General features: G+C 35.2%; 1 protein-coding gene across 10 annotated transcripts in view; it reads left to right on the forward strand.

The window, feature by feature from the left end:
• PDE4D (phosphodiesterase 4D) overlaps positions 1-12,104 on the forward strand; it is a 679,763-nt gene that overhangs the window by 657,346 nt on the left and 10,313 nt on the right. For all 10 annotated transcript variants that reach the window (XM_072958624.1, XM_072958625.1, XM_072958632.1 and 7 more), the window contains 5 exons: positions 5,907-6,000; positions 7,345-7,517; positions 8,066-8,164; positions 9,035-9,199; positions 10,431-10,530. In XM_072958624.1, coding sequence (XP_072814725.1) covers positions 5,907-6,000; positions 7,345-7,517; positions 8,066-8,164; positions 9,035-9,199; positions 10,431-10,530 — 631 coding nt within the window. The remainder of the gene's footprint in view (positions 1-5,906; positions 6,001-7,344; positions 7,518-8,065; positions 8,165-9,034; positions 9,200-10,430; positions 10,531-12,104) is intronic.

Below are 12,104 nucleotides of genomic sequence, written 5' to 3' on the forward strand. Positions count from 1 at the left end.
TGAAGATAGACATATTTTAGAACTTACTGTCTTTCTGTATAGTCAACCAAAAATGCCTGAAGCAAACTATTTACTGTCAGTATCTTGGGGCTACATAAAGGTAAGATTTATCTAGCCTTTGTAAACTCCTGGTTACTCTGATTTCACAACTGATAATTTTAATAAATTACAATGGAATTAAGCTTTTTAGGCAATCTTTTATGTTTTGCTTAGACATGAACTACAGGAGGAATGTGTGTTTTTAGCGGTTAAGATCAGGAGAAATTGTTTAACTTTTATTAGTTGTCATTTGCATGTTAAAATAGCTTTTTAATGCTCAGCGTTTTTTCTGTTTGTCATGTGATATAGATTTGAGTTGTGCTTTTCAGTATCAAGGTAATTGAAGAAATTCATTGGAAATAAATTATTGGGCTAAATTATTTATACTGATATATGGGTTCCAATTAGTATGTAGCACTTAAAGTTTATAAAAATTAATTGGTGGCTCTTTCTAAATCTGCACTACTCTTACCTGGTGAGGAGTATTTTTTTCACCTCTGGATATAAAAATTTAGATGACATCAAAATTGACATTACTTGACATTTTAGAGGATATCTTATTAAAATGAACATTTGATTATCTATTTGTAAAACTTGAAGACATAAATTTATTAAATTTATATGATACTGCTATATTTGTTAATCTCAAAAAATGAATTAGTACACTGCGTTTAATAAGACTGTGTTCCTGCCTGGCAAGCTTCTTGCATGCCTTGTGGTAGTGCTAACCTGGAGATCCTATATATTGTATAACAAGAAGCAGGAGGTAGAAAAACCTCTTTCAGTCCTAAATGAAGCATCATTTCAGCAATTGGAATTTATTTTGGATATTTGGTCACAATACACATTTTAAAAGAATCCTTTTCCATTACTTGATGGGCTCTCAGATTGAAATGTTTTTCATTTTCTTTGTTTCTTCTTAAAAGAAAACTTCCTCTTTCCTGTGAGATTTACTTGCATTCTAAGAAAACTTATTTCATTATTAGTTGTCCGAATAGTTATGATTCCTCACCTTTCTTTAAAGCTAGATGATCTAAATTTTTTAATTTTCAGTATTTGAATTTTGCTACCATTTCTTGGCTTAAATTTTTTTTAAGTACAGAAAAGTGTAGAGAATAATAAAGGATCTCTCCCAGCTCCCCCAGAATTCATTTCTTAGACAGCTTGTATTTGATACCTTTTTGAAGGGCTTCACATGTGTGTAATTGATTATGAGTAATACCTCCAGGAATCTAAATACAGAATTATAATGCTTTTTGCAAAAAAATTTGCTGGACATTTTGTTTATATTTTAATATTATATTGCTAAAAACACACTTGGGAATGACAAATATAAGTGTACTTAGTTTTGTTGTGTATTTTGAAAGATTTATTATTAAACAGCTAATGCAGTGTTTATTTTAGCTTTCAATGCTGATATACATTGAACTTGTAGTGTATCATAGTGCAGCATATTCAAATGATTTTTACCAGATTATTTTGGGGGGAAAATAAGCATTTACTTAATGTTTGACCTTAATCACCTTCTTAATTATAGAGGATTTATACTGTACCTAGTAGCACATTGGCATGAGTGCAGAAATACAGGGATTACATTCAAGAATACTTTAATTTTATTACTTAATTTTGCTTCCTCGACAGTGTTAAATGTAGATAGAACATAAATTGGAAAACTGTAGTTTAAAAAGCAATATACAGTATTCAGTTCAACTGCATTTTCACTTTCCTTTATGCTTTAAATTTGCTGCACAAAGACATTCTGATGCATGATGAGAACAAAGGATTTGAAAGCATTCACTTAGAAAAATCTTCTTTTTTTCCTTTGTTGCAACAATAATTATATATGTTATTTTAGACTGTTTAGACCAAAGACAATCAGAATAACTCATCAACAGAAAATCTTTAGAGGTCACCTTAAAAAATATCTAAGTGCTCAATTAAATTGTTCTGCAGCTTTGCAACCAGTTCTGTTAAAAAGCAGTTCTATATTTTGTCTCTTCTAAACCTGTAAATTGAAAACCTATAACTGTTCTAAGATAAGAACATTTTATTGTTTTTTCTGATCATTTTCCCCTCATGGCAGTGTTTATAGTTACCGTAATAAATGGTATGCAGTTATCTTAAAATGGGAGAAATTCCACTTACTTTCTTTTAAAAATGTTGAATGGTTTAGCTAGTTCTTTAGCACATCCAGCTATACAAATCCAAAACCCAATTGTAAAATCAATTATCATTGAGAAAGCACTGATGGTAATTTTTGTGGTTATTAATTTAGCTTCCCTGGACTGTACATTTTATATCAACAGCAAAAACAAAGGGAAGCAATTTTAATTCCTTTTAGAAAATGCTTTTGTGTTATAACTTAACGGACTATCTGAAAATTGTCTTTAGGAAATCTCCTATACTCTTAGGAAGAAAGAGGACTGCTTAAAATATTGTCTCATCTAATTATGTTGAAAGGAAATGTTGAGTTCCTTGGAGCCCCTTACAAGTCTTGGGATGGAGATAGGTGTGTGATAAAGGGTTTTTCCACCCAGGCTTTTGGGTTTTGAACAAAGGCAGAAGGATTGTCTAGGAATAGATGTATATGATGCAGACATAATCAGTGGACTATAATCTGTCAGTTATCTATCTGTACAGTAGATCCCTTTCACTGGCATTTTTTTGCCTTAGTTATCTATACTAATTGGCTATTTTGATGAGTTGTATAATCCAACTGCCAGGAAAATTACACCTCGTTCTTTGTATTGTTCCAGATAAATCCAGTAATGTATGCAGTGTATCTGCAGATCCCATGCAGTTTTTCTCCTTGGGCACAGAGCAACATATTCCTCATACCAGGTTGCTTACAAGTTAGAAGGTAGCTCTGTAGAAAAACTGAGTTCCTATCTAACTTTTCCAGTTGCACCCCTCCATCGAGGTTGCATCATTTTTTAGTTAAATTGAGAGAAATGCATGGAGGGTAGGTGGATACAGTGGTTCCTGTATCAGATTGAGGAAAGGCTAGGAGTGGCTGAAAGCCTTACCTATTCCTCCATCTTTTAAGAAAGGACTTTGTCATGACCAGGCAATACTTAATAGCAACTTTTATCTCATAGCACATGGATAGTTTCAGGTCAAAGAAATACTTCATTAAATATGTGTTTGAGGTGTTTAGCAGATTCTCTTTTGATTATATTTTGCCTAAAGAGTAGATTTTTTTCCAAGAGTAAGTGTCATTTGTTAAACAAGATTTACTTACCTTATGCATGGTATTATTGGTATATTTTTGAAGTATGGTGACCATTTCCTATATGAATAATACCCTAAATTATTTTTTGGAATTGGTAGGGGAGATAGATATTTGGATACATATTTTGTGTAGGCATGAGTGTAGTTAGATCTGTCATCCATTTGTTCTGCCATTGTGAAAATCAGCTGTCACTATGAAAGGCCCAGGGAACTGGGAGACAGAACACAAATAATGTTGATCACCTTCTCTATGCCAGTGCAAGTTAAGTGATCTAATGGATTCATAGTTGATTGCCTACAATTTGCTCAAGAAAATACTGTATAGAAGATGGACAGAAATTGTTTTGAACACTATTGGGAATGTCTTCATGAATATTCTTAGGAGGTTCCAAATTTTAGTTTTTCCCCAGCCAGTCATAATATATAATGTTCAGTGAAACTAAGCAACAACCCATGTTTTGTAGACTGCATGATACTGATTTTAAAAATACACATATATCCCTATGACTTACTTATTTTATAACTGGTTGTTTGTACCTCTTAATCCCCTTCTTCTGGTTTGTCCATCCCTTATCCCCCACCCCAAGTCTGGCAACCACTATTTTTTCTGTATCTGTGAGTCTGTTTCTGTTTTGTTATATTTGATCACTTGCTTCTTAGATTCCACATGTAAGTGAAATTGTACATTGTTTGTTTTTCTCTGATTTATTTCACTTAGCTTAGTACCCTCCAGGTCCATCCATGTTATCACAAATGGCAAGATTCCATTCTTTTTATGGCTGAGTAATAGTCCACTATTTATATATATCCCCCACAGAATGTAATGTACAGCACAGAGAATATAGTCAATAATATTATATAAATTTGTATGATGCAGAATCTGTAAAGCTATTGAATCACTATGTTGTACACCTGAACCTCATAATACTTCAACAAATATATATATATATATATATATATATATATATATACACACACACACACACACACACACATACACACACACACACACACACACACACACACACAGATGGAAAAAAAGGCATAGAAGGAAATATAGCTAATTTTATGTGATTATTAGCAGTGGGACAGTGGGGATATATATGAGTTCTAATTTTTTATATATTGCTTTCTAGATTTTCTGTATCACCTGTGCATTTTATAATCAGAGTAAGTTATTAAAAAAACACAAAGAAAGTGAACTTTGTGTTCTGGTTTGAGGATAAGCTCCCTCAACCTGTAAATTAACAACCAGAGGAATTTGTTACTGGCGATAGCCAGGTCTTCAGTTTTGACTCTAGGAGAATGCTAGTACCCATTTCTTGTATCCAACAGTCAACTGAAATATTTTATTGATATCCCTCAGTGCTTTACCGTGATGAATTCTTATACCTAATCTGGACGGTCAATAAAATTAACTCTGGAAGCAATTTGCCAGATTATTTTGAGTTAGAACACTTTGGTATGAACTACCCAGAGAATCAAGATTTTTTTAAAATTCTAATAAACTAATTAAATACTGAGTTAGAATTACATTTCAAACATTACTAAATGACGGATTCACTACTCTCTTTCCCCCATACTTAAGTGAGGCTTTATGGTGTAAATCAAAATTTTAAAGGCAACTAAATATTGGAGTAAAATATGACTTTCTTGGATCAAGAATCTAATAGTTGCTCAATATATAGAAAAATTCATTGTTTAGGGAGGATAAGAGAAATTTTAAGGTATATTAAAGGCCTCTTTGGGTTATTTCGGGATTCAAAGGAAGATACATTAAGAAGCAGTTGATAGATGGGAAAGCATAACATCCTTAAGAATTCTGGATTGTGATAATGTCACATGGTGGTGGTAGATAAATTCCAGGGTTTCTTTGATAAAACAGGCACCATGGCACCAGTAAAGTAAACTGAAGTTTCAATTGAACAGGTCAATTTCCAGTTGTATTTATGGGACTGAGGGAAATGGATTGGTAAATTCTGTAGATGTTGAGAACCAATAAATCCCTAGTTAAAAAACAGTTTTTAAAGGAAACGTATAGTATCTATTCAAATATTTTCTCCAGAGTTCTGGTAGGATACTCAGATAAATCTATCCAGTTTTGCTTTGGAAGGAGAAGACTACATTGTAACCTCTATGCAGTATACATATTCATTTCTGCTCATGACAAGTTAATTGATAAAAACATACCATGTTTTATTGTGTGGCAACCCTTTTATGTGTTTATAAATTCTTTTTTTTTTCTATTTTGTAAGTACTGATAATACATGTTATTTTTTATGCTTAATGTGTTCCTTGAGTGTCTAAATCTGTGCTGTCCAATATGGTAGACCCCAGCTACATGTAACTATTGAAGTTAAATTAATTAAATTTTAATAAAATTTCAAATTCAGCTTCTCACTTGCATTAGCCACATTTTAAGTGGCTGACGGCCACGTGCTAGTGGTTACTGTAATGGACAGCAGAAATTACAAATTTTTTCATCATTGCATAAAGTTCTATTCGATGGCTCTGATCTAAAGTGTCAGGACAGGTTAAAAATTCTTTGGCGTATTTTCTGTATCTTCACATATGCTTATGTTATTTCACTTCGACTTTCCCCTTCTGTTATTTCATTTTATCTTTCTGTTTTTCAGTTTAAAAGGATGCTTAATCGGGAGCTCACCCATCTCTCTGAAATGAGTCGGTCTGGAAATCAAGTGTCAGAGTATATATCAAACACATTCTTAGGTGAGAATAACAATTTAAATGCAGTTTTTAAATTTTGAGTTGTTTGTATTTGGAGGTGGATTGAGATGCAAACTCATTTTGGAAATCAAACAAGAATAAAGAATTCTATTTGTCTTCATTCATTGTATTAATAATTTGAGCCTCTAAGCTTTAGAACCTTAGGTGACACTGTACATTTTTTGTCTTTTACTTTTATTCAGAACTTTAAGGATTCTCTGAATTAAAGTTGTGTATTGCCCATTTTTCCAAAGTACTCAACTGTGAAGTATACTTTATAGAGAGATCTGTTCATGCATCCAACAAATGCTTGTTAAGGTCCAGCCGTTGCTAGGCACTTGGTATTTAATGTTTGGTTAGAAATGGTCCCTAAACTCAGCGAGTTGATAGTCTAATGGACACCATGTGTGATAACTGGAGAGGCAGGTAGATACAACACAAGCTAAAGGAGAGCTGGCTGAGAATAGGGTGCACTGGGACACGCCCACCCCACCCTCCATCCACGGAAAGAAAATTCAGTAAGCAAAAGCCAGTAACTTGAACATATCCTTGATCTGAATTTACTTGCAAAACAAACCTGCAGTAATATCTGATTAGCACATTCACTAAGCAGACATTTATTGAACCCACACTATGTGCAAGGGTGAGTTAGAGGAGCTCGCTGCCTTGAAGTAGTGGATGAGCATCCTGGGACATCCTGTGTCTTTGAAAACAGCAATTAGCTTTTGTGAGTCTGATATTCATTTATCTGATAACACTGGAGATGCTTGTTACACCTTACCCCTATCTCAGTATCGTATAGAAAATGTAAACTTGCAGGAGCAACCGTAGGCATTCAGGCATGCCTTGTCTGCTCGCCCCGTAGGACCCATTTCAGTAAGCTGTGAGGTTCACACACTGCTGTTTTTATATTTGTGCGTGAAGTTTCTACCATTTCAAAGTAGGTATTGAAACTGGAGTTCTTACTTGGCAGGAGCAGTTTTCCTGCCACTGTAAGTGGTTTTCAGATAGCAGTGGAGTTGGTGAACAATGGAAATAACCAATGTGTTTTGTCTCTTCCAAGTCTGCCATCATAAGTTTTTCAAGAAAATTGTCTTGAGACATTCAAAGATGCAACCACTGAATATATTTGATGTTAATTACTTATTTGCTTAATTTTGTGTTTGAGACTATCAAATTAAGTCCACATCAAATCGTAAATACTCAACTTCTCTAAAAGGAGTTTTACTTGGAAATATTTCCTAGAATTGTAATGATCAATTAAAACTTGTCCAGTTATGCATGTTATGATTTAAAAAAAACAGGTAGAATTAATAGTTAATGTAGAACATTTTCTAAATTTTTAAGATAAGCAACATGAAGTGGAAATTCCTTCTCCGACTCAGAAGGAAAAGGAGAAAAAGAAAAGGCCAATGTCTCAGATCAGCGGGGTCAAGAAGTTGATGCACAGCTCCAGTCTGACTAATTCCAGCATCCCGAGGTTTGGGGTCAAAACTGAGCAAGAAGACGTCCTTGCCAAGGTAAGATGATTTCAAGCGTCATGATCAGAAGTATGTAGTGAACTTTGATTCTTTCTCTTTTAAATAGGTGGGAAAGTTCATTAACTTGTAGTCTCCCCCACCTTAGAAGATGGGAAAGCACTTTATAAGGCTCTTTCTAAATCCCTTGAGATTTATTACTATGTGGATTTAGACAGGTGGTTTGGCATTCTTTATTTTACATCTAAATTTGATTGACCTTAAACGGTTAGAAATCTTTCAGGAGAATAGTTAAGATTTTTGAGAATAGGTTTTAACTTTTGAAGAGATACCTCGAGATCGGTATTTCAAGGCTGTAAATATGTTGTATTGTCAGAGGCGTAAAGCTAAGCACACCATTCAGTTTTTAGTATGTTTAAATGAATTTCCTAAAGTTTGTACTTACATGATATATCTGTACATTTAAAATGAATCATATTTTAAAAACCTAACAGTCTTTTCAGTAAAGTCAGTAATTTTTAAATGACTGTGTTCATGGTTTCATATTCTACTTCTGCATTCAAATTTGTTCTGTCTTCCCTTAACCCCAGGAACTAGAAGATGTGAACAAATGGGGTCTTCACGTTTTCAGAATAGCGGAGTTGTCCGGTAACCGGCCTCTGACTGTTATCATGCACACCATTTTTCAGGTAATGCTGTTAAGTTCTGTCACCTCTCTTTTATTTGGTGACATAATGTCCACATGTGCATATATTTTATCTTCTTCACTACTCACCCTCTTTTACTTATTTTGATACTTTTTTCTCATTTGCCCCTTTACCAAGGGGAAGGAAGGATACAGAAAAGTTGGAGTCGGGGTAAAACACAAACAAAACAACTGTGGGTTTTTTTTTTTTTTCCATTTAAGACTAAGATATGATGGGGGCAGAATGAAGCAACGCATTAAAGTAATAGTTTAAAAATCACCCACATGACCCTGACCTTTATAAAGAAGGGAGTGCTCACTTTAAGAATTCAATCAGCCCCTTGCTGACTAACCTTAGAATGTAATTTCTTCAGTCACCGTCTTGTGTACCGCTCTCTTCTTCCGATAGGTTTCTCACTCATGTCGAGGTTTTGCCCCAGCACGGGGTTAGGCTCTGTGTGAGAGGTGGAGGCTGGAGATACTCTGGGGCTGGAGGGGCAGCTGTAGCCCTAGAGAGGATGTTGTGTCTCCCGTGCTTTGATCCAGTGGTTGAGTCGGTGGTGCTGGACTTGAGCTGCCTTCATGATCACCGGACACAGACATTCTAATAGTTGGCAGCTCCTTCCAGACTCTCTACAACTTGGGTAAAGCGTTGCTGGACTCCAGAAGGACAGCTCAACACTGGTTTTGTCCCTGAAGTCCCTGGATGGCCCCAAAGGTTTTCATTGTCCTCACTAGACATTGAGAGAGTGCTGTTTCCATTTTGGGTTATTCATGGGCAACACTGGGTATGGTGTTCTTGTTGTTAACACACTGGACGGGAAATCTTTCACATAAGGACAAAATGTTAAAAGGAGGATTTCTTTTCCTGCAGGAACGGGATTTATTGAAAACATTTAAAATTCCAGTAGACACTTTAATTACATACCTTATGACCCTGGAAGATCATTACCATGCTGACGTGGCCTATCACAATAACATTCATGCTGCAGACGTTGTCCAGTCCACACACGTGCTGTTATCCACACCTGCTCTGGAGGTAAAGCTGGTCTCTAACCTTTGAGAACACTAACTTGCCACTCATAACGGTTTCTTCAGCGTTTATACTGAAGGGTGCACAGGGCAAACAATAATTGGCTTCATTGGAAATATATTGAGTTAGAGGGGGAAAATGTCATTGTGGAAAGTAAACAGTCGTGTCTTTGATGAGTTTGGTCTGTGATAATTGGCTAGGGATGTAGGGATTCATCTGTGATACGCCTTCTCTGAAATCATCTAGTAGACATCCCATAAAGCATATCTGGCTTACTCAGTTTGGGTTAGTTTGGGTTTGTGTTTTGTTTTTTTAATTTAGTTTGATGACTTTCTCATTTATCATTCAAAGATGATTATTTTATAAAATAGAAGCAATGCATTGATATTTTTCATAGATTTTTATTATCTTTAATGGTACCAAATCCTATGAGGTTGTTTCATTAAATGTTTATTAAAGCCATTTGATGTCCTTAAGCATTTGGGGGAACAATTCTTTTTTGCTAATATATTTTATACTTCAGATTGTTTCGTTATAAAATTGTGTTAATACCGCATCAATTGAGTGAGAGGTTCTCAACTCAGGGTGATTTTCCTCTTTCACTCCTGCTCCTCCCTTCCCCCTGGGACATTTGGAAATACGTGGGGACATTTTTGGCTGTCACAACAGGGGAGTACATGCTACTGGCATCTCATGGGTAGAGGCCAGGGATCCTGCTAAAAATCCTATAATACACAGGCTAGCCTCCCACAACAAAGAATTATCTGGCCCCAAAGGTCAGTTTTGCTGAAGTTGAGATTCCCTGATCTGAATGAAAGAAGAGATTTGCTCATGCCATTACTTTTATATACGCTTAAAAAGTACACTTTAAAAAAAAAAAGGATTTCGGAATATCCTTAAACATCTTAAATACTTTTAAGATACTTTTAAAATAAGTTATTATTTTCTGTAAAAAATTGCAGACACTCTTTTTGTAATGTTTTAGAAAAAAATCTAAGCCATGGAAAAGGTTTGATCATGAGCTAAAATAAAATCAGATAAAATATTTCCTCCAAGACTATACTTAAAAAGTCCATGAGTAACTCATTATCTAAAAGACTCCCTTCCTGACATGTTATGAGAATATATTTTGAAGCTTCACTTTGTTTTCCAGACTCTAGGGAGTAATTTCCCATTTGTATATACCTTTCATCCATATTATCATAGACCCGTAATATTATGCTGTCTGATTTTTCAGGCTGTGTTTACAGATTTGGAGATTCTTGCAGCAATTTTTGCCAGCGCAATACATGATGTCGATCATCCTGGTGTGTCCAATCAGTTTCTGATTAATACAAGTAAGTGAAGTTCATTTATTTTTGCAGAAAAAATTTCCCTTGGTACATTTTAGAATGACTGAGGGTCTTTATCAACTTGGGATGTTTCCAGAGACATAATGTTCTTTCGAGATGTGTAAATAGGTGTTTCAGCGATAGTATCTGTTAATGTGATGTAGCCCTAAAAATTATTGTTCTGTCCCATCAGGCATAAGATGTTTGAAAAACATGTATTCCAGCATGTTTTAGAAATAATATATGACCATGTTAGTGGACAAGGGCAGTTGAAAGTGAAGGCTTGAAGAAAGATTTAGATAGTGATGTTGCCCCTAAAGTTTTAAATACAAGAAGTTACCAGAATTAATGTTATATCCCTCATTTATGTAGGCTCTTCACAGGTCATGATTCCTCTTTCCCTTCCATCAGCACGCCCAGCCCTCTCCTATCCTTTTGAAATCTCCTACTAAGGGCATCGGGAACTTCTCTTTTGACTTACTATCTCTTTTTATTTAGTATTTTTTACCCATCAATTTTTCCCTCACTGATGACATTTCAGAAAGTAAGTCATCACTGAATTCAGAAATATGAGGGCTAGTAGAGACTGTTGAGTGCTGGCCACCTGCTCTGACGCACAGCTGCACAGAGAGCCTCCGCAGGGAGGGTTAGTGGTGCTCAGAGCTGTGCTTTTGCAAACAGGTTTAGTTTTACAGAAATTCTATTCGTTCTGTACTTGAAGTTAATTGGTGAGTAAATTAAATGTGGAATTCCACCCCCCATCATGGTTCATTAATGTTATAAAGTCACTTTTATATATGAAAACATAAAGTGCAACATTGTGAATTTTTTGCCCTATCTGTTCAGCTCTGCTTTTCCCTTTGTGCCCTGAGTTGTGGATAACAGCCTTCTCCTGGCCCACATCAGCCTAGCGCCAGGAGTGTCTGTGCCTTTACCATCCACTTCCAACCCGTGGCTGCAGCTCAGGAGTTAAAGGGAGCATTTAAATATAGCCTTGCTTTGAGAGATTTTACTCAGGTCTTTTGGATTATTTATCTATTTTTAAATCTTTTCATAGCCTCTGGACTACTGTATAACAAAATGCACTTCAGTGACTCACTCAGGTATAGGAGGGTTGGGAAAGTCATGGATTTTTGAAAATGTGTGGCTAGTCACTGTATTTTAGAAGTTTGGTTTACGAACTTATTTATCTACAATTACACAGGGTAACATTTTCTGTTTCAGTTACTTTATGAGAACCTATAATGGAGCGCTTTCAGGAGTCACCGAAACGTTACTATATATTGACACATAAATATTAATACACGTTAGATGCAGCTGCATGAATTTCTGTTGTGTCGTCAGTTAGGGTCAACTGGGTCCTTTCTGTGATGAGCAGGGAGATCGTACAGTAAAATGTACACTGTCAATTTCTCATTATCCTAGCCTGATCCTTTTTTTTTAATTTTATGTATGTCTTGCTATGTTCTTAATTTTATAGATTTTTAACAAATACATACACATTTTGTTTCACTTTCTGCCATTAAGCAGGGTGTGCTCTTTTTAAAATTAATCACACCAAAATTCAGACTTGTGTGTTT

Source organism: Vicugna pacos, chromosome 3, assembly GCF_048564905.1.
Source record: "Vicugna pacos chromosome 3, VicPac4, whole genome shotgun sequence".
NCBI classification, from domain to species: domain Eukaryota; kingdom Metazoa; phylum Chordata; class Mammalia; order Artiodactyla; family Camelidae; genus Vicugna; species Vicugna pacos.